The sequence below is a fragment of the Oryctolagus cuniculus genome, chromosome 5 (genome assembly GCF_051225735.1).
Source record: "Oryctolagus cuniculus isolate XC-2025 breed Fujian yellow rabbit chromosome 5, ASM5122573v1, whole genome shotgun sequence".
Lineage (NCBI taxonomy): Eukaryota > Metazoa > Chordata > Mammalia > Lagomorpha > Leporidae > Oryctolagus > Oryctolagus cuniculus.
Genome location: NC_142871.1, coordinates 57,146,988 through 57,170,658, shown reverse-complemented (window position 1 = coordinate 57,170,658; position 23,671 = coordinate 57,146,988). Strand labels below are relative to the sequence as shown.

The 23,671-nt window shown below is 41.5% G+C and overlaps 1 protein-coding gene and 1 pseudogene across 3 annotated transcripts in view; both read right to left on the bottom strand.

The window, feature by feature from the left end:
- Positions 1–225: 225 nt before the first annotated feature.
- The window catches only part of HS3ST5 (heparan sulfate-glucosamine 3-sulfotransferase 5), a 186,169-nt gene continuing 162,723 nt past the window's right edge, over positions 226–23,671 (bottom strand). For both annotated transcript variants that reach the window (XM_089332751.1, XM_008263391.5), the window contains 2 exons: positions 7,009–7,147; positions 226–2,817 (listed from right to left, as the gene is read on the bottom strand). In XM_089332751.1, the coding sequence (XP_089188877.1) occupies positions 1,884–2,817; positions 7,009–7,115 (1,041 nt within the window). In that variant the 5' untranslated portion in view covers positions 7,116–7,147 and the 3' untranslated portion in view covers positions 226–1,883. The remainder of the gene's footprint in view (positions 2,818–7,008; positions 7,148–23,671) is intronic.
- On the bottom strand, positions 15,943–21,706 carry LOC149126507 (transmembrane emp24 domain-containing protein 2 pseudogene; annotated as a pseudogene). Its single transcript, XR_016233788.1, has one exon. The product of XR_016233788.1 is annotated as a transmembrane emp24 domain-containing protein 2 pseudogene (transcript).

Sequence of the window (23,671 nt, the reverse complement as noted above, 5' to 3'; positions counted from 1 at the left end):
ATTTGATGCCAGGTTCTTTATACCAGCTTCATTGCTGGGTTAGGAGAGAAGTAAGTTGACATATAGACCTGGGAGTCTCCCTGCAGTCATTATCAGTGGGTAGCCAGCCTGCCAGCATGTGCGGGTGTCATGCCTGCATTATGCTGAGAGTACAGCATCACTGTTATTTCAAACAGTAGAGGTGATTACCAAGGCTTTGGGCTGAGAAGCAATATATACCAACACTGGAGGGAAAAGGACTATTTATTTTTAAAAGTTCATCATCAAATCACTGGACAAGATAAACAAATTATGGAGAAAATCAACACTTATTTCAACCAGGGAAATCCATTGTAATTTGCTGATTTCTCTAGGCATTCTCAGTGGGATGTTGAACAAAACTCTCTCAGATATCTTCCACTGGATAAGCAGCTATGATTGTGAAAAATTCATTTTGTTTTATTTTCATCACTGATACCTCTTTCCACATTTTCCCTAATTATATTTAAGCATAATATAGTGCATCCAAGGTTATTAAGGCACCCAATTTAGAATTAATTTCTCTGAATGGAAACATGAGCCATATGTTTGTCAGTAATAGCAACACTATGAAGTTTGATAATTTGTAAGCAGATTGATATATTTTCATCTAAAGAGTTCTGAGAGTTTGTATTCATTTTTGAAGCACTGACAGCTTTCACCTTTTCAGAAGCCACACACATTTCTAATCTTATTTAATTTTCCTACTGGTTTGACTCTGAGTAGAGGTTCAAATAACATTGTGACTCTTCTGTGCCTTGATTCTGCTGAAGTATTCCTTGTCTGTCCCTTGGCACAGAAGCAACTGCAAGTAAATTAATAGTTATAAAGGTGCAGCAAACCTGCACTTCGTGGTGGCTATTATACTTGATTTCCACATGGTTGAGATTTTCTTTTTTTAAAATATACTCTTACCCCACTGCGTAAATACATGTTCACGAGGATACAGAAACCTCCAACAGAGAAGTGCATCTCTGTCCTATGTACTGTCATATGCACACAAACCAATTCCATTTTGGAAGCCAGCAGGGGGCACATAAAACAAAATAAGTAAAAAAAAAGTTGCACATAGAGTAATTTTAATCCATTCCATTTTTAAATACCACAATAAATTTAATTTTCACAATAAATTAAATAGCCATATTCAGTTTACAAAATAGAATTGCTTAGTGTGAAACCAGTATTTACAACAATATACACTATGTACAAGATATTTCTCTTTGTTGACATACAACATGGAAGTAAAAGACTTGACTTTCCAACATGTGATTGACATGCTACAGGTGACACCATGGCCCATACAAGAAAACAATAGTGCAAAATCACCACAAGAACTTTGGAACAATGTCAATTTTATGAGATAAGACATTCTTTTAAATAAGAAGAAAATAGCACTTTTTGTTTTGCTTTTTCATGGCACCAATTCAGCATCTGAATTAAAGAGCCAGCTTTCCCTTAGGAAAAAAAATGCATAACTGAATTCTCTACTTCCTGAATCTTCACAGCCATTGGTATTTTTTTCACACATTTATATTTTGGCTTAAATCTATGAAGATGGCGGATGACAAATTCTGAATCAAAGGAAGACTAACTTTTGGAGAATAGCTGCAGTTACTTTTTCCCCAAACCACCACCTCTTCTGTTCTGTAAATAGCTTAAAAGATTCATCTATGCAGACAGTATGTCTTTTGTACATTTTCAGTAGAAAAAGAACTGATCTGATATTTGGTCACACACTACTTATGTACAAGTATACATTGAAAAATGACTTGGATAGATGTGTCTAGGAAAAGTGCATATTTTTAATCTAGAAGAGATATCATGTGTGTCCAGGCACAACACATAGTGTTGTATGGCATGTTTTTTTAGGGCCAGTTCAATGTCCTCCCAGTGATCTGATAAAATTTTTGATTGAAAGGGTGAAAGAATTTGCGCAATTTGGTAATGACAGAGGGGTCCACCTCCGGATGAATGCGTCCCTTGCTGCCCGCCAGGCACTTATTAAAGATAATATTAAACCGCAAGCAGTAAAACCCTCTGGTAGCATTGAAATATAAGTTGTACTGACTTATCCTTGGGGGAAGATTTAGGAACTTCTCCACGAGCTGAAGTTCCGGCAGAGGTTCTGTGATGAGGCGATCTCCATCCACGATGTGAAATTGCTCAATTGGAAAGTATTTCAGCCACCTCTCCAGATGTTTGGTGTAGATGCTGGTTCTTACCGCCTTATATTTTGTGTTCACTTCACAGGTATTAGAGTCTATGGCCAGCTTCTCAAATTTGTAATAAGTTTTGTTCTTCCTCTCTTTCCCCTCTAGCACCTGAGTATAATCAGAAATAGCTCTTGTGGTTGGCTCCCTGACAATGATCAACAACTTGATGGATGAGTTCATTTTGTAAATCCTTTCCGGAACTTCCTCTGTGATAAAATATGCTGGGCTCTTTTCAATTGTGATTTGCTGAGGGTAGGAAAAAGGCATCTTTTTCCTATACCACTCAATGCCCTTGGCATAATTCTCATCATTGTCAAAAAAGTGGATTTCTTGAGAGGCTTTCACCACTGCTGGATGGAGGTTCAGCATCTCAAGCAAGGCCCTCGTGCCTCCCTTCCTCACGCCAATGATAATGGCCTTGGGGAGCTGCTGCACCAGGTCATGGAGGCGAACCTGCTCCTTGGAAGTGTTGCCCTTCCGGAATTCGTGCAGCAGGCCACGCTTAAACTGCAGAGCACGGAGTGGGAATTCAGCCTGACCGCGGGCTCCACCAAATCGACCTTCAATGGGGCAAATTGGTTGTAGCCTGCAAGCAACAGAGAGATCATTTCAGAAGCTCATGGCAACTAACTTCTTATCTTTCTGATTCCCTCGTTAAATACATAAATAAAACCACTGGTTCCCAGCCTGCTGCAATCCATAATGAACATATGTTGGGAAATTTTATTTTAAGCAAGTCTGCAGTAAATGGAGCACATATAATTGATAGGAGGTTTTTTTAATTATTATTATTAGGGTGCCTTAAAATTTTTATTCACCAAGCACTTAATTGACTACGGCATGTAGTTATGCTCACAGTACAGGATAGATAAGTGACACCAGCCATACTAATAGCTTTTTAACAGCTCACCAGTTAAAATCATTTAGAAAATGTGAAAGGCAGAAGATTATCATCTTCAGCTGGGAGGCTCAAGGGCGGCTAGGAGACCACATGTTTCGGGTTTCATATGGTATTATTTTCTTGCAGCTCAGCAGCACTCATATGGCTCTTAAAAATCTCTGAGATATAATATGAAAAGAGGTCCAGTCTCTGCCCTTAGCTATTTGCATGATCAACCTGCAAAATTCCAATCTTGACTTTTGCTGAGTTTTTCATTCTATGAGAATTTCTGCCCTTGGCCTTAGGGATAGCCAGGAGAGTATTTATTATGTCTGCCTCTCTTGTTCTTTCTATCTAAGGAGGCCAGGATTAAGGTTTTCACTCTGCTCAATGTAGGAACAAACTCAACTGCCATCTGCAAGTGCTGTATACCACTTACTGCACCTGGGGACCAGAAGTCAACAAGACCTTGATGGGGCCAGAAACCTCAGGTTCTTACTGCCAAACTCGTTTAAATTGGGGGCTCAAACTCATACAAGGAATGCGATGATTAAAGCCAGGTTGGAGGATGTCTACTTCCATAGTGCCCTGAATAATGAACAGCCATCTCTGCTTTTCTGAGAGAGGAAGACGTGGTAATAGTCGTGGTGATACTAGATTGAAGTGACTATTTAATTCAGCGTGGCCAATATGTTTAGTAGGCAAATTGGGTTTCCTTTTAGGTGTAGTCTAAAAATGAGCTGAAATTCAATGTAATTTGCTTAAGTTTATCTGGGAAGGCATTTCAGTCTTCTTGAGAAAACACATAATTTTGGTCAAAATGGCTGTTAAATCAGTTCCTACACCTGAAAGGTTCTAGTTATCATAATAATTTGGAGTTGGTATCTCCCTCTGTATTGTAATAAGGCTGTCACTTGCTTTTCCTGAGAGACCCTATTGCATCTTTCTTGTATGCTGAGGTCATGCTCAGTCTATTCTGCAGAAATGGAAGGAATGGTATTTGTGGTCTGTTTAAACAGTCACCTATGAAAACACTTAAGACAGTACTTGCTGTGTTGTTGGTTTTCTGTAACTTTTATTTTTAAAAAAGATTTATTTATTTGAAAGGCTGAGTGACAGAGGGAAAGAGAGATGGAGAGATAGAGTGATATATCGTATATCTTCTGATTTATTTCCCAAATGTCTGCAAAAGCCAGGGCCAAGGGCAGGCTGAAGCCAGGAGCCAGAAACTGCATCCAGGTTTCCCACCTTGGTGGCAGGAACCCACCATCTTGGGCCACCATCCACTGTCTCTCAAGCACGTAAGTAAGATGGTGGATTGGAAGCATGGAGTTGTTGGGACTCACACTAGGCACTCCAATATGGGATGCGGGTTTCCCAAGCAACAGCTTAATCTGCTGATCCACAACAATAATGCATTTCAAAACATTTCATGCTTATTGTGGAAAGAATGAAAATATTTAAAAACTATTAAAATATGATTTACCATAGTTAACATTTTAGAGAAACATGAGATTTATACTTTTGTAAATGATATTATCAAGATGGGGCTGTAAATGGAAGACAAGATTATCATGGTCATGATACATGGTCAAAGATGTTTTTAATTGTGAAATTGATTGCAGTTTCACAAATTCATCTTTCTGCTCTTCTTGAGTTCTGATGGAGAAGTAAGAACTAATTTCCCTAAGGCATCCATTGATGGATGTCTCCAGAATGATGCTAGTCCCATCCTGGGAAAGCTGAGTAACCAGTCACTGACATCCTTGACTGTAGGATCTAATTCTCTTGCAGAATCCTGGCTGAAAGGGGCTTACATAGAAAGTGTCCCTACTGAGCTGGAATGGGATTGCTCCAGCCTCTGAAGGACCATTTTCTATTCTTTCCTTCCTTCTTTCTACCTTCTACTCTGGTAGACTATATCTGTCAGAACAATCACTTTTTGGACTTTCTAACTCAATGTAACATGTAAAGAGAGGATAAAATAACACATTATTTTTCTACTTCCTGGAGCACAGATTCTGAGTGTGGGCCCCAGAGTAAGAAAAAAATCCAGAATTTTAGGATTGAAAGGAATAGGAGAAGTAACTTCAGCTTCTCTCTCAGCGTACAGGGTCTTCAGTTACTAATGGGCAGCCTAAATAAGCTGGTATTACTTTCAGACAAAATCATCTCAAACTCATAAGTAAGAGGTTTTGCGAAAGTCTATCACGTAATTCAATACCTTATAAAAGTCATTCCATTATGGTTGAGAGACTGGGTCGAAAATGAAAATAATCTTCAAATAAATAATGAATGTGCTAGTGATCATTAGATCAATTACTCAATAAAATGTAAATGATCGGAGACTAAGTAAAAGGACTGGGATGAGTTCAGTATAAAAATTCCATTATGGGATAAGACAATGGCACCACCTCAAAGCTTTTCACCAATAACTGCTACTCCAGCAAAGTGCTCGAGGTCAGCAGTAAGCTCTTGATTATACTTCTCCCAGAAGTAACAACTAATGAATACAAAGTTTACTCAGGATTTATGAGCTGAAAGAATCAAAGAAGTTCACTTCACCAATCAAAATTGACACTGACAGGAAAACAAGGACCACTGCTATATTCTTTTTAAGTATACTAGTGATAAGGTCTACATAGTAGCTTATAGTTTGGAAGAAAAAGGACATTGAAAGGAGGCTGCTTCCATTTTAAAATGTATGGCATTTTAACTGACAATGGAGTTGAACTCAGAGAACATATTCTAGCCTTTCTAGTGCAAAAAGTAATTTTATTTAAAAATTTAAAAATTAATTTATTTGCGAGGAAGACATACAAAAAGAAAGAGAGACATGCAGACACACAGAGAGCTCCAATTTGCTGATTCATTCACAGCAGCCATTGAGGGCTGGGGCTGAAGCTGGGAATTTCAATCCAGGTCACATGAGAGGCAGGCATCAACTATTTAAAACAGTACAGCTGCTCCCCTCTCCCATTCCCCCTCTGCCAAGTTCTGCCATTGGTAAGCAGCCAGAATCAGGAGCTGGGGCCAGGAATTGAACCCAAGTACTGCAAGGAGGCATGTCAGAGTCTCAACCAGAATCTGTACAGCTAAGCTACACACCCTCCTTGCAAGAATTAATTTTCAAGGGCAAGGGAGAAGCTTCACATTTGGATATTAACTTTTCTGTTCCTGCCAATCACACTGGCTGTAGATCAATCCAGAAGCACTGAATGTGAAACCAGTTGGTATTGCTGGGGTTTTTGGAGATCCAGTCCCTCTGATTGTTTGCCTGTGTTGAGCCAAACCCTAATTCTGTCATTTCCTCGCCATGGATTTTTCATTGCTTTCTGAGCAGTCAGCCTCCTTGTCTGGTAGGTTCAGCGCATGAAAACCAGACATAATTAACATAGTTAAACCTCTCCACGCCTACAGCCATCTTTCCAGGGCAATGGATTGAAAACTTGATGAGCTCCTTTACAGGCTCATATATAATTTTAATGCTCCTGATAGCACATTAATTGTCCACTCATAAATTTGAAAATGAAGATCCATAGATATATCAGCACTGTTTTGCTATGGCTGGAGGTCAACACCAGATGCACACAGACCACACTGAGCTCTAGTTAATGACATTTTTACTGTACACAGCTTTATCCCTTCTCTGAAAACAAGTGTCAATGCACACAGAATACAAATGGATCTTGACAGAATGCCTTGATTTGAGCAACTTGGATCTCTCTCTTTTTAAAAAAGGCTCAATAAATCAAAATCAATACTGCAGGAACGCATGCTTCTTGGGAATTTTGAGGGAGGAAAACAAATGGATAGACTTAAAATTATGTCTTAAGGAAGTATAAATCAACAGACACTTAAAGTCACACACGCATACACATGTGTTTAATCACCTACCTATCCAAGCTCCCAACTCTGGCGACTAGATACAGGAGACTCCCAACGGCAAGGCTTCCCAGCACCAGGAGCTTCTGTCTCAGCCACGCCTGCTGTTTGAATAGCATGGCCCTCCATCAACCTTCAGGACTGCTGCAGCCTGAGAAACAGGATAGAAGACACTCATCAACAGTTGTCTCTAATAGGCTCTGCTGATTCTCACAAGCCAACCAGAGGTGGGAAGATAGGTGACACTATGTGGAGAACAGTACCAATCTTGATCATTTTCATGGAGTACCAGATATTTAACAATGCTTACCTTCCTTTTCCTGGTTTGTGTCATAAGATCAAATACTACATCTAGGAGATAGAAGCTGATAAACAATTATCAAAGTAAAGTAAAATGCATGCATTAGTACATACACATGTATGAGGCTTTTTGGGGCCTCATTCAAAGAATAACAAAATGAACAACTGTGGTTTATCAGCAAAGCAACCGGTGAACTGAAGGCTTCACAGTAGTGCTGAATGCTGAAGTCTCGATTCTGAATCATTTTTGGGTACAACAACAGCATATTTTGCTTAGATGTTTTTTGTTTTGTTTCAGTTGTTGGTGGAGGAATGGGGTGAGATCAAAAGTGATTGCTTATGAGGTCATCAGTGGTATGCAGCAAGGCCTCACATGGCGGAGGAATGTGGCCCTGAGGACCCACACATTTCTCCTCATGTCCTCTGCCCAGTTTGGGATTCTAAAAACACTCGTGGACTAGATGCTCCTGCTATGTGACCTCTCCTGGCTCACAATGAATTTAAACAGGTTTGATGGTAAGGTCTTGCTCTTATATCATGATACAAGCTTACCTGGAAGCTTTGTTCTCGTATACCTGAAATAAGCCCAGCTGAGGAGTGCAGGGCTTTACTAGTGTCGTTATTAAATTTTTGGAAAAAATGCAAGCTCCCAATGCAGACTTTCTTATTAAAAATAAATCCAATCCCTCTTTCATGATAAGATTGTTTGCTCCTTATTGAAACTCAAAATAGTAACCTGAGACTACAGAAAAGAGTCATGGTTAGAAATTGTTTTGCTGCAATGGTATCTCCTTGTTTGCTATGCTCTGATTTTCTCTACTTAAAAGGTATTAGGATTGATTGCCATATTTGTTCATTATGAAATTTACAAGCATCAGTAGTATTTTCTGTTATTATGGTAGCTTGTGGGAGAGTCCAAAAAAGATTCTCAGAGTTTTAACTCTTGGAAATCTGATAATGTGATGGCAGAATCATGAAATAGGCAGAGAGCAAAATCAAATTCATAATAACGTATGAACAAAAGTTGGAGGAAAAATCAAGGAAAAGGTCAGAGAACGTGGGATCCATGGAATGCTTCTTTTCAGTAGGACACAAAGCATGACCTGGTGAGGAGGCTCTTAAGAGGCCACCCTAAGACAGGGAGATAAGAGCAACGTTCATTCAACACAAAGATTTATAGGACCTGCCTAATGGCTAGATTCTGTAATGGAGGGCTACCGAGAATAGTAGTCAACCAAACACAAATTTGGTTTTTGTTCTATGGGAGTCCACTGTTTAGTGAAGACAGACATTCAGCCGGTACAGGTATTTAGAGGGTTGAGCTATATTTGCAAAGTGTAACAAATAGGACAGAGGGAAATGACAAAATCTGGTTAGAAGGGGTAAGAGGAGGAACCACTCCAGTCCTCTCTGAAGAGGCGTGAGGAGGCCCAAATTGGATTTGGGTAGAAGAACCAGCAGACACACATGGACTGAGCTGGGGAGTTGGGGTGGGGGATTGCTTGGCTAGTTTGAGAAGTGAGGGAAGGCAGGAGTGGCTGGACTCAGAGACTGAAGAGAAGAGAGACAAAGCTAAGGGTGACATGTGGGAGACCTGGGGGAAGCTTCTGGCTCCTGGCTTCAGGTCAGCGCAGCTCTGGCTGTTGAGGCATCTGGGGAGTGAACCAGCATATGGAAGACCTCTCTCGCTGCTTGTCCTCTCTCTGTGTAATTCTGACTTTCAAATAAATAAATAAATAAATAAATAAATAATTTTTTTAAAAGCTAAGGGTGAAAGCAGGGAGTGTCAGGGGCAGCTGTCGTGGCACAGCAGATTTCACTGCTGCTTGGGATGCCCACATCCCTCCCAGCTGCTCTGCTTCCAATCCAGCTTACTGATAAGGCACCTGGGAAGGCAGAGTTCTAATGGCCCAAGCACTTGGGCCCCTGCCACCTTTGTGAGAGACCCAGATGGGGTTTCTGGCTCCTGGCTCCTGGCTCCTGACTTCAGCCTTGCCCAGCCCTAGCTGTTGCAGCCTTTCAGGGACTTAAACAGTGGACTGAACATCTTCTTCAAAAAATATTCATTTATTGGAAGGTAGAGTGACTGAAAAGAGAGAGAGAAAGAGTGAGAGATCTTCTATTTGCCAGGTTATTCCTCAAATGGTGGCAAAAGCTGGGGCTGGGTGAAGCCAAACTTAGGAGCCAGGAACCTTATCTTGGTCTTCCACATGGGTGGCAGGGACCTAGGTACTTGGGCCATCATTCTCTACCTTGCCAGGCACATTAGCAGGAATGTAGGATTGGAAGTGTAGCAGCTGGGACTTGAACCGGCACCCTGACAAGGGATGCCAGCATTGTAAACAGTGGCTTAAACTGCCGATAACTTCCCTCCCACCCGCAACCCTCCACTTTCCCGCTCCCTCTCCTCTTCCATTCACATCAAGATTCATTTTCAATTCTCTTTATATACAGAAGATAAGTTTAGCATATATTAAGTAAAGTTTTCAACAATTTGCACCCACATAGAAACACAAAGTGAAAAATACAGTTTGAGTACTAGTTATAGCATTAAATCACAATGTACAGCACATTAAGGACAGAGATCCTACATGAGGAGTAAGTGCACAGTGACTCCTGTTGTTGACTTAACAAATTGACACTCTTGTTTATGGCATTAGTAATCACCCTAGGCTCTTGTCATGAGTCACCAAGGCTATGGAAGCCTTTTGAGTTCACCGACTCTGATCACATTTAGACAAGGTCGTAGTCAAAGTGGAAGTTCTCTCCTCCCTTCAGAGAAAGGTACCTCTTTCTTTGATGACCTGTTCTTTCCACTGGGATCTCACTCACGGAGATCTTTCATTTAGGTCATTTTTTCTTTTGCCAGAGTGTCTTGGCTTTCCATGCCTGAAATACTCTCATGGGATTTTCAGCCGATCCACACGCCTTAAGGGCTGATTCTGAGGCCAGAGAGCTGTTTAGGACATCTGCCATTCTATGAGTCTGCTGTGTATCCCACTTCCCATGTTGGATCATTCTCTCCTTTTTTAATTTATATGATATTTGTCAGACATGGAACAGATGGACTCCAACTGGTGCCCACATGTGATGCCGGTGCTGCAGGTGGTGCCTTAGCCTGCTGTACTACAATGCCGGCCCCAGATGCCTAATATTTTTATACTATACTTTTCTCTTTGGTCACCAAAGTCAGTAAACCATTTCTCTTTATTACTTCTTGCCCTGTCCTGTCCAGGTACTTTGTGCCTCCCTTATGTTTTGATATTTCAGTATGTTGTCCTATGACCCTGTATGGTCTCAATCTTTCTCTGACCTGTTTTTGGATCCAGTCCAATCTCTTTGTCTCTGAAAGTCCATATCATCCATTTTGTGCTCCCAGGGTGGGTAGCCAGCACTTTTGCCTTCTATCAGTCACTCATAGCAGCCTCTGCGTAAGTCAGGCCTGACTCTTCATGCTCTCCATAGGCATTTATTTACCTCATGCTTTTGTCAGCTTCCTCACAGGTGTGCAATGCCTGTCTTATGTCTCCTCTTTCAAGACTCCTAGATCCCACTGATAACTGGTCGATATACAATTTTGCGGTGGGAAATCCCAATATACTTCCCATTGGTGGCTAGGCATGGGTTATGTCCATTGTACAGATAATGACAGGACCAAAGGTAATAGCTGGACTTCAAGATTAAACACAGGAGAAATCTGCATAGAAGGGGTGAGCGAAGTGATGAAGGATGAACTCTGTTCAAGGTCATCAGGTAGGAAGAAGAAAACAATGTTAGAGAATGGGAAGCTGCCGAAGAAGTAGTCAACATTGAGGGGATTATCACAAGACCTCCAGCTTCCTATTGTAATACACACTTCATTTGGCATACATTAGGTTATTAAAACTGACTTAATATGAGGTTATTTTTTCCTATTGCAACTGAAGGTCTTCCCATTTCAAAGGCCCCAATGCTTAACTTATAGACTCATCATTTTTTTTTTTTTTGACAGAGTGGACAGTGAGAGAGACAGAGAGAAAGGTCTTCCTTTTTGCCGTTGGTTCACCCTCCAACGGCCACTGCGGCCGGCGCCCTGCGGCCGGCGCACTGCTCTGATCCAATGGCAGGAGCCAGGTGCTTCTCCTGGTCTCCCATGGGGTGCAGGGCCCAAGAACTTGGGCCATCCTCCACTGCACTCCCGGGGCATAGCAGAGAACTGGCCTGGAAGGGGGGCAACGGGGACAGAACCAGCACCCTGACTGGTACTAGAACCCGGTGTGCCGGCACCGGTAGGTGGAGGATTAGCCTAGTGAGCCGCAGTGCTGGCCTAGACTCATCATTTTTGATAATCCCAGTTATTACCACAGAGGCTTAGCTGCCCAGGATGAGCTGTTACTGCCAGTGTAGCTTCCCTGCACCTGATATGCCTTAAATATGCTCTCTGGGGTTTCTGCCTTTGGGAGACCTAATTTCTCCAACCCCTTGTTTGCAGAGCTGGCCTTTAGCTCCTTGCCATGCCTCTTCTAATTATGGCAGACCCTCTATACTCTCTAAAATACATTCATGTCTACTGTGATGCCGAGAACTAAAATTTTTATTTGAGATTTCAACTATTGTAGAAGAGTCACCCACGGTGAAATGCAAAGACCATTGATTGGGAGTTAAAATAATGTGAATCATATGTTGGTTTAGTTTTATATGGAAATTCAAAATCTTGTTTTCCTCATCTGCAGAACGAAGATAGTAATGCTTATTTCACAGGGCTGTTATAAAGCGCACATTGAGTAAGACACTGAAAGATAGAACTCTGTGAATATCTGAGCACTTTACATAAATGAAGCATAATTAATATCTTCAGGAGGCCTATGAATTAATTCTTGCAACACATTTTAAAGAGGAGAAGAATAATATAAATGCAGTTCTCATGAATAGTATAATTGGATTGTGAAAAATATAAACTCATTTTAAGTAAAAATAACTTTAAATAGAAACTTCTGTTAAACATTTGAATACTAATGCTATCTTCTCTATTCAAAGCAAGTTGGCATGCACACACACACACACACACAGTCAATACTTCTCTTGTTGGGCTGAAATTGAAATTTTTGAGAAAAGAGAAAGCAATGCCAACAGTTTCTAATGAGACACCCCAGGAGACAAAAAGTGAGATCTCATTCTATTTTATAACTAGACTCAGACTAGGTGCTGACAGACAATGTCATAGCAGCCCCTGAATAATCCTTTCTCAGGAAAAACCAGATACTGAGTTAATTTAACATTCAAGATACCTCTTTGCTTTTCTGAAATATCAAGGAGTACTCGATAGTCTGCCAGGATGGGATCTTAAAAGGTGGGAGTTGCTGCTCTTGGTCTGGAAATACAAGAGAAAAAAAGGCTGCACCTTTCAATTCTTATGGGCAGTGCTGTTAAACTAGGAGAAGGTTAACTGCTTTTCCAACCCAAAGTCTCTTCCTTTCATCTATGCCAAGTTTAATGGATATTTTAATAATCTCTCATCAGAGTAGTCATACTGGTAATGGGCAGTCTATATATAAAGTTAAAGTTTTAAAAAAGTTATATATAGTTAAAGACCCACAGTGACATTTAAGCCCTTCCTCATCTCCAATTTTTAATTCTCGGTGTTTTCCATTTTGTGTGCCAGGGATAGCACAATTATTGTTTCACCAGACTACAAAAGCTTTAACAGAAATGATATCTTAGCTGAACAAAGCAGAGTAAGTATCTAAATCACAGTGTACGTGGCCAGAAATGACAAATTGAATAGACATCTGGCAGCTTCTCTACAGTAACACTAAATACAGGAAATACATGATTCCAAGCTGAAACAAAGAAATAAAGGGATTCCAAAATAATCCAAAATAATAAAGATGTGTTCAAGAGCTGCTCAAAGGATTGTAGACATGGTTACTGCAAGCCCTTGGTACCAGTGCGAATATAACAAGAACAGTACCAGCAAAGTTCATCAAAAACAACTGAACTTTTTTTTTGTTTTAAATATATTATTTATTGATTTGAAAGGCAGAGTTACAGAGAGAGAGAAGGAGAGGGAGAGATCTTCCATCTGCTAGTTCACTCCCCAAATGGCTGCAATGCCTGGGGCTGGACCAGGCTGAAGCCAGGAGCCAGGAGCTTCCACTGGGTCTCCCATATGGGTGTAGGGGTCTAAGCACTTGAGCAAGGAGACAGTAGCTTCTTCCAGTCTCCCACATGAGTGCAAGGGCCCAAGTACTTGGGCCATCTTCTACTGCTTTCCCATGCACATCTGCAGGCAGATGGATCAGAAAGGAGCAGCCAGGACTTGAACCAGTGCCCATATGCGATGCTGGCACTGCAGAAGGCAGCTTAACCTGCTGCCCCACAACTGAATTTTTATAGCAGAATTATTCCAAGAAAATTGTAACCCTCTTTTGAGTACTAGCTCATTTATCCTGGACAACAGCAGTATAAGGTAGGAAGAAACCACACTTATAGGGCACTAGGCTTTCTATTATTTTATTTCACATCTATTATCTCATGTAACATAACAGACTTATGAAGTATTATCTGTTTTACTTTTTATAATGAAAACTGGGGAATAGAGAGATGAGCAGTTTATTTATTCCATGGCATGAATCTTGTAAATACAGGAGAATTTAATTACAGAATTTTCTGACTCAAAAGAACATAGTCCTTTGGTTTCAATGCCACTCACAGAGCTCTGGATGCTCACCTGCCAGACTCTTAATAAATATCTGTCCATTGATTGATGAGAGTAGACAAGACCCACCTAATTCCACCCAAATTACTATTGTTCCTTGAGGGTAGAGCTTAGGGAGGTTAAAAAAAAAGTCAAATAGTAAAAATGTTTCCACAGAAGGGCCAGTAAAAAGGATCATTTGGGTGGTTTCAACGTGATGATTAAGCAGGGAGAAGATGTTAATAAGTAATGGTAACAATAATAAGGGAAGGCAATGTTACATAGTTTATATAGTGCTTTCCATACTCATCATGCTATTTATAATGAAAACTGACAGAATCATGGAAACATCACTTGTTCTCCTCAGAATTTAAGAACTCAGTTTCTTTTTGAAAAATTTTATAGTAGACCAGCATTGGTTTTGATTGGCACTTGTCATCTCTTAAATTTGTACATGCTGACCTCCATAAGTCTGTGGTTAAATCTATTTATTGCTTCTTATTATCAACCTATTTCCAACTTCCTGAAGCCATTCCCCTCAGTATCTTAGTGAATGATTTCTCATCTCTCTATTGGATTGTCCTAACCAGAAATCTTGGAATCCATCATCCATGGAACCACCCTACATGTCTCATGTGTTTTCTGACAGTAACATTCTACCTCCAAAGTACTGTTTGAATCCACCTACCTTTCTATACTGTCATTTATGACTGCCTTGGTTCAGGCTACTGTGGCTGTTCCATTTTTATAAACTCCTAAGTGTTCTCTCCACTATCTCTTTTGTTTCTGACTCAATTTATTCTATGTAATGATGTCAGAGTGGTCTTCTCAAACAAAACTCTGATTATCTTGCCTCCAGGCTTACTATCCTTCATTGAGTCTCAATCATTCACCTTTAAAGTTTTTCAACATGTTGCAATTGTACATATTTATGAGGCACAGTGTGATGTTTCAATATATGTATAAAATGTGTAGCAATCAAGATTGAGTCATGAGCATAGCCATCTCCTTAGGCATTTATCATTCAAAATCTTCTATTATGGACATTTTGACATATGTGATATATTATCGAATGGTGAGAACATCCAAAATTGACTTTTTAAAAAAGATTTATTTATTTTATTTGAAAGTCAAAGCTACACAGAGAGAGGAGAGGCAGAGAGAGGGAGAGAGGTCTTCCATCCGCTGGTTCATTCCCCAAATGGCCGCAACGGCTGGAGCTGCACCAATCTGAAGCCAGGAGCTGGGAGCCTCTGCCAGGTTTCCCATGTGGGTGCAGGGGCCCAAGGACTTGGGCCATCTTCTACTGCTTTCCCAGGCCATAGCAGAGAGCTAGATCAGAAGTGGAGCAGCCAGGTCTCGAACCAGCGCCAATAGGGGATGCCGATGCTTAAGGCCAGGGCATTAACCCACTGCGCCACAGCACCAGCCCCCCAAAATCTACTTTTATAGCCATTTGAAATATACAATATATTATTATTAACTATAGTCCCTGTAATGTGTAATAGAACACTAGGACTCATTCCTATTAATTTTGTACCTATTACATAACCTCTCCACATTTTACCCTACCTTTCTCAGCCTCTGGTAACCACCATTTTAATTGTACTTCTAGGAGATCAATGTTTTTCAATCCCGCAAATGAGTGAGATGATGTGCAATCTGTCTTTCTGTGCCTGGGTCATTTCACTTAACATAATATCCTCCAGGGTCATCTGTGTTGCTGAAAATGAAAGGACTTCATTCTTTTGATGGTTGAAGAGTATTCCACTGTGTAAAAAACCCAAATTTTCTTTATTCATATGCTCACTGATGAACAGCTTGAATTCACACCTTAGCTATTATAGTAGACAAGGGAGTGTAGATAGCTCTAAGATGTGCTGATTTCATTTCCTTTGGGCATATGTTCTCTAGTGAGATTGCTGGATCCTATCATCCATATTTTTTTAAAAAGATTTATTTATTTACTTGAAAGTCAGAGTTACACACAGAAAGAAGGAGAGGCAGAGAGGCAGCGAGGTCTTCCATCCACTAGTTCACTCCCCAGATGGCTGCAATCACCAGAGCTGCGCCCATCCAAAGCTAGGAGCCAGGAGTTCCCTCTGGGTCTCCCAGGTGGGTACAGGGGCCCAAGACTGTACCCAAGGACTTGGGCCATCTTCTACTGCTTTTCCAGGCCATAGCAGAGAGCTGGACTGAAGTGGAGCAGCTGGGTCTTGAACCGGCGCCTATATGGGACACCGGCACTGCAGGCGGAAGCTTTACCTGCTACACCACAGCACTGGCCCCACATCCACATGTTTTTAAAAGACCCTTTATTCCACTCTATTGTAGCTCCACATATCTATGCACACAAACTTCAGTGTACAGAACAATTTGCAGTTCTTTTCAACAGGCCATCATCAGTTTTCGAGGGCTCTCTTCGTAAGGTTTCCAAAGCCTGAAAACACTAGCTCTGTACTTCCTTTACCAGGTCTGTAGAATGGGATCCCAACAGCCTGCTCCCTAGCACTGCTGCAAGGAGTAATTGAGCATGTGCTGTTGTTAGCCACATCAATAAATCTCTTTCCTCGTGGCCTAATTTAATTCCCATCTTGTGGATCTTCAGTTCTCATCTTATGTAGGAGAGTATCTCCTGATCACCTAGGACTGGCTCAGATGTTCCTCCGATGTACTGACACAACATCCTCTATTTAATTCTATTGAAACTAAAGCACATTTGCTTGTTTACTTGTGTGACCCTTTAACTAGACTGTAAATTCAATGAGATTAAGGAGCGTGTTTGTTCATTATTGGATTTTATCACCAGCATTTAGGGTTGCAGATGCTCGGAAGTAACTGCTGAATAATCAAATCAGAAAGATGGAATGAACTTTGAATATCCTAATAGTTATGGCATCTGGACACATGTCTTTAGCTGGATCTTAGTACTTTGTCTTTGAATGCTACTTGCAGTTCACTGTGTGTCTAAGTGTATAAGTAACCTCATTGCTCCACCTTTTTATTTTGAAAAACAATAAATACTAATATATCTTTCACCTGGATTCCCCAACTGTTCACATTTTGCCATATTTGCTTTATCCTTCTTCATAAAGGCATACTATTTTTACCAAACAATTTGTAAATAAGTGTCAGATATTAACCCTGCAGCTTGTCAGAAGACTCCCATCTCATGCCTACATGGTCCTATGATAGAAGTGGGGCAGTGGGCACTTTTGTCCCTGAGGTCAGGGAGGGTGAAATGATCTGCTCAATGCTGCAAAACCAGTATATCTGGAGTTGTAAAGAACCAGTTTTGTACCACATCGTTGCACTCTGGTTTCCTATTAAACATACAAAATTGAAATATTATAGATTTTATTTGTAGAAACAGATATCTCTCTCCTATTAAACATTCACCTTTTAAATTCTGATGAGTTGGTACTGACAGTGTGGTGTAGGAGGTAAAGCTGCTGCCTGTGATGCTGGCATCCCATATGGGCACCAGTTCAAGATGCAGCTGCTCCAGTTCCAATCCAGCTCCCTGCTAATGTGCTTGCGAAAGTGGCAGACGATGGCCCAAGTGCTTGGGCCCTTGCACCGTGTTGAAGACCAGGAGAAGCTCTTGGCTCCTGGCTTTGACCTGGCCCAGCCCTGGCCATTGTGGCCATTTTCAGGTGGGAACCAGCAAATGGAAGATCTTTCTCTCTGCCTCTACTTCTCCCTCTCTGTAACTCTGCCTTTCAAATAAATATAATCAATTTTTAAAAAAATAAATTCTGATGAGTTGTATCAAAAATACAATTCCTTGAAAGGTCATGAGGGAGAAATCTTCTTGTCTCTTATTGTACTTTTACTTCTCAATTTCTTTAAAGAAAGATGGAAAAATTGTTTCTTCATCCTAACATGAGTGCATGGGTGCTGCCTCTTCATCAGAGGACAGAGCTGGCTACTAATTTGCAAGCCAGTTCTTCAAGCTAATGGTGAAAAATTACATTATATAAATTTGTAATTAAATAAAACACATAAATATTAAAAACTCATTATTTCCTAATTATCCTATTACAATTTAGTATTATCTATGTTCTTGAAATTGTTTATGTCCATTTTTTGTTTATTTGTTTTAAATTTTCATCTCGTTTGAAAGACAACAATCTTCCATCTGCCCAAATACCTGAAGCCAGGAACCTGGAACTCCATCTGGGTCTCTCATATGGGTGGAAGGGACCAAAGTGCAAGTACAAAGTGCTGCCTCCCAGGAAGCATATTAGCAAGAAGCTGGATCTGAAGCAGAGCAGGAACTTGAGCTCAGCCACTGCAGTAGAGGATGTGGGTATCCCAAGCTGTGACTCATCTCCGAGCCAAATGCCTGCCCCTACTTGTCTACTGTATCTGTATGGTGGAGACACCACACATCTGTTTCCAGTTCCATGTGTAGTAAATTCATCCTGGTAGCTTAAAATTGTACATTCAGTCAATTTGTGTTGGTAGCTTAAAAATGGCCATGCAGAGGGAACTTATGCCACAGAAATTGACAAATGCTATAAGCCATCTTCCCTACTCCCTGCCACACAGGAGCTGGCTGCTAAGTATTTACCAGCACATCACTGATAACGCCCTATTAATTTTTATTTCATACATTCATTAATGAGGTCTCTCCCATGTGCCCACCAAGTGTGTAGTGGGATGCCAAGCACTCCTGGGTAATAAAGACAGCCTGCCTCCTACCTCCCCCTGTCTTTTCAGCCTCTTCCATTTTCTGCTGTTTTACACAGGCTCATTTTTCACTTCTGAGGTCCTTAGGATTGTTTAGTTTCTTTCTCTTTTGACTCTTTTAGGTTTCCATCTTTCTCCCCAGGTTTTCTGCCTCCCTCCAGATTCTCCCTAAACCTTGCCGTTAACTGTGTTCTCTAAATAAAGAACTTTAAAAGAATGCAGATCTATTATTCTTAAGTAATACTGATGGCAAAAGAAATTATAGTTAAATAATTTAGGAAATCTCATACATATTTAATAAATACATAAAATCATTTATCATTAGTATGTATTAAAAATGATACTAAAAGCCTGCCATTCTTGATCAGGCTAATGTTTTCTTAAATTGTATCCTTAAAAATTGGTATTATTAACATGTTTCAGAACTTTTCTCCTTTTATTACCAAGACACCCTTTTATTCTGAATTTCAGATCTTCCTTTCAGGGTCACAGGACTCCACCAAGTTTTGATACCAAGATAACCACTGTTTTACCAGTCATCAACAGATATTTATGAAATATCTATCACATGTCAGGCACTACAGTGCCAGAAATAATGAGAAAAAGAAACACTGATTCTAACTTATTATTCTTGTAGTTTTCTATTGTTCAAGGTCAAGTCTTGCTACAAATGTAAAAAAATCGCATCTTCTGATAGAAACAAAGCCTGGATCTTCTTCGATGGGCTGTAAAGAAAGAAGCTCCACAAGACCAGGGTCTCATCTCCTTGCCCTAGGATCTACCTGCCTTCTTGCCTTCTGCCTAAGGAGCCATACTCAAATCATTCTCCAAAAAGCACTGCTCTTCCTTCAATAATATTCCTTTTTTTTTTTTTTTTTCAAATCCCCCTGCAAAGTCAGACTACCTGGGCATCTTTAGACCCAATGTCATCAAAAAGACTACCTGGGGTCAGTCACGGGCTGATGATCTGTGCATTCAGCCAGGTGCTGTGCTCAGAAGGGCCAGGTGCTTGATTTAATGCTCTGTTGTCACTGTCTTTTTTTTTGTTTGTTTGTTGTTAAAAAGAATTGTTTATTTACTGAACCTGGGGCATATTAGATATATAACCAATTTCAAATTTACATCTTTTAATTCAGTTTTGAAGTGTTTTTACACACACACACACACAAAATTGGCAAGTAACAGTTACCCTAAGGTAAAACACCCTCACCTTATCAATGAACTGTTGCAAGTTACTGTCATCCAAGGTTGAAAAAGTATTTGTCCTCAACATGGAAACTGTAACAAATTTAAATTAATTATATAAAACTTGTTACTTATAGTTTTTCCCTTGCAAAGATCCAAAAAAAAAATGTACAAGTAACTAATATATATCAGTCCCAACATAATCCTGGATCATCCCCATACCAACAACAGATGCTCCTTTAATTTCAAACCCATCATCAGAGATCAAAGAGAAAAGTCATTCTGTTCTATATAAAACAAAATTCACATGTGCCAAAAAAAGAAAAACCCAGGAGAAACAAACAAAAAACCCTAGAGCCGACATGACGTCCAGTGCCCTAGGTAAAGTGGTCAAAGACCACTGGTGAAAAGTAAAATAGTGGCTGGCTGTCACTGCAACAAAACCCAACAGGCTCCAAGCCTCTGACATCAGAAATCCAGATTGTTCCAGTGACATGAATGCATACTTTGTACCTGCCAAGAGTGGACATGGACGTGGCAGCACGGGGAGCTCTAGCATTTCCTGAAACACCTGGAGAGTGGCTTTCAGAGCAACTTCTGACGAGATTGGGCAGAGGCCCGACAATGGTTATTAGCTGCTTCTGTCACCAATTTATATGGAGGTGATTGAAGCCTACAGTTTGATATAAAAAACTGAGGGGGAACTGTGTGTCAGAGGAGTCTTACCTTCAGAGCAAAAACAAACAACAAAATGACCCAGCCCGAGCAGGTTCTCCAAGAGAACTCCGCCACTAGGCAGGGCCGACAATGGCAACATTCAGATTGCTGCTCCTCACATGGACTCAACAAAATGACTTTTTAATGACGTGAACTGCAGGATGAGGGGGCCCAAAAATGCAGTCATTTTAGTAGAGATCTGTCAGGCACTGTGCCGATACCCTGACCAAACTGCAATTTAGTATGAAAACAAAAGATCTCCTGAAGACTCTACTCCTATGTGTCATTTACAGTGTTTGAGTTCTGAAAGAACTTGTATCATGAAGGCAGCATGCTAAGAAATTGTGCCAGATGTCAGATTTTCACTGTCACTTTCTTAAGAAGGTGTTTCTCCCCCACTATCTACTCGTCACAAAGAAAACATAAACCAAACCGTGAATGTACAGTTCAGAAAAGAGGAACAGAAACTAATGACATTATTATGACCAAGGTGTTTGGTAAACAGTGAGTTATGAGTCTGGGATCCTCAGGAAAAGGCTTTTTAAACCACCCTCCGGACTTCAAAAAACCTCTTCAGGTAGTAGATCTGTCCCAATGTCATGGCAACCAGGACAAGGGTCAAAGAAGGACCAGAGGACCACTCTGCTGTTGGTGTTGTCGTTGATGGCTCTGTGTATCCTCTCTCGCACCTCCATGTACTCCTGCTCGTGCTTTACGGCTGTCATGGCCACTGCCAGCTCACTGATCATTTCTTCTAGCTTGTTCTGGTGAGCTTCTGTTTCCATGTCCTGGCCTTTCGGGGCCTCCTCAATGTCGATGGTGAACATCACGATCTTTGGGGTCATGGTGGACATCCTGTTGCTGAAACAGAACTTGTACGTCCCGTCCATGTGAGCAGCAAACGTGTACTTCCCACTGGACTCCCGGCCCCCTCTGTAGATCCCTTTATCGTCAGGGCCTGTGATCTCCACGTCGATGTCCAGGAAGCCGCCCTCGGCCACCTCGAAAATCAGGCCCATCTTGGTGTCCGAGGTGACCCGCTCGAAGAAGCACTCCTCGGCGTGCGCATCGATGCTGACGAAGTAGCCCGAGGCCGTGGCCAGCAGCGTGGCCAGCAGCACCAGTAGCTCAGTGAGCGTCACGATAGTGACACGGAGGCCCAGGCCAGGACCGGGACTGTGGCCTCCACAGCCACCACCGCCACTCAGCCGCCGCCCCTGTTGTCACTGTCTTGAAACTGTTCTTTTTGTTTAAGACTCAGTTATTAAAAAGGCAGAGTGAAAGAGAGAGAGGGAGAGACACACAGAAAGAGATCTTCTCCATCCACTGGTTCATCCTGTAAAAAAGCTGGGGCTGGGTAGCAACGCCAGGAACCAGGAGCTCCACCTGGCTCTCCTCTCCCATGTGGGTGTCAGGGATTCAAGTGCTTGAGCTATCATCTGCTGTTCCCCAGGCACATTAGCAGGGCACTGGATCACAAGCACTCTGATACAGGAAGTGGGTGCTCAAAGTGGAGACTTAACCTGCTGTCCCGCAATGCTCAACCCTTGAAATTCTTAACAGTTTATGAATAAAAGGCCCTGCATTTTCATTTTCCCTTGGGCCCCACAAATTATGTGCCTGGGCCTGTAGCCAGATTATCTATTCTTCAGAGAATGAGTGCCTATGTGTGGGCTTTGTCTCTTCACAACTTCCCAGGCACCTGGCTTTAAAAAAGACAGACACCGTCATATCCCTACCACATAGGGACCAAGCACTACTTTTCTTTTTACTGAACTGAAAATTCCACTCTGCATTATCTCTCCCTCTCAGTTCTGTGATCCTCCCTAAGTCCTGTCTCTCTACCTTAGGTACTGAATACTAGGAATGGTGTCTGTCTTCAAACATATGGCAACCACTAGTAAAGTCTTAGAGTTTGGAAGTACAGTAACTACAGAAGAGCATGTGCCACACAGTGTTAGTGCTGTGAGACATATACACCCACACAAGCACACACACAATAGCAGAAGGGGACTCATTCTATCAGATTAGCGTGAGTGAGGAGGGAAATCCTATGAGGTGAAGAAGACTTTATTACCAAACATATAAGAAAAGAATAGTAGGCATCTTCTCCCATTGTAGGACAGAAACTCTCTCTCCACTCCTTGTTCTCTCCAAAAAAAACAACAGTGGAAGCTCAAACAAGGTTACTCACCTTCTATGTTAATAAATCATCTCCCTCCCCCCAGTATGGCTTTCTACCCAAGACAGAATGGTCTTGGAAGTGAATTCTCTTCTTCCTACCAGTTTAACACTAAATGAGCATTCTTAGAATGAGCTATTAATGCAAAGGAGACAACGTCAGTGGGGGAGAAATTACTATCTGAGGTCAATTTTAATTTTTTAGTATAATATTATCCCCCAGTTTTTTTTTTTAATATTTATTTTATTTGAAAGAGTTACATACACACACACACAAACACACACACACAGAGAGGTTTTCCATCTGCTGGTTCACTCCCCAGATGGCCACAATGGCTGGAGCCAGGTGCCAGGAACTTCTTTCAGGTCTCCCACATGGGTGCACAGGCCTAAGGACTTGTGCCATCCTCCGCTGCATTCCAGGTGCATCAGCAGGGAGCTGAATCAGAAGTGGAGCAGCTAAGACTGGAACTGGCACCCTTCTGGAATGTTGGTGCTTCACGCCAGGGCTTTAACCCACTGTACTACAGTGTCAGCCCCTATCCCCCAGTTTTTTTTTTTTTTTTTTTGACAGAGTGGACAATGAGAGAGAGAGATAGATAGATAGATAGATAGAGAGAAAGGTCTTCCTTTTGCCATTGGTTCACTCTCCAATGGTCGCCACGGCCAGTGCATCACGCTGATCTGAAGCCAGGAGCCAGGTGCTTCTCCTGGTCTCCCATGCAGGTGCAGGGCCCAAGGACTTGGGCCATCCTCCACTGCACTCCCGGGCCATAGCTGAGAGCTGGCCTGGAAGAGGGGCAACTGGCACAGAATCCAGTGCCCCGACCGGGACTAGAACCCGGTGTGCCGGTGCTGCAGGCGGAGGATTAGCCTATTGAGCCGCAGCGCCGGCCCCTACCCCCCAAGTTTTAAATAGTG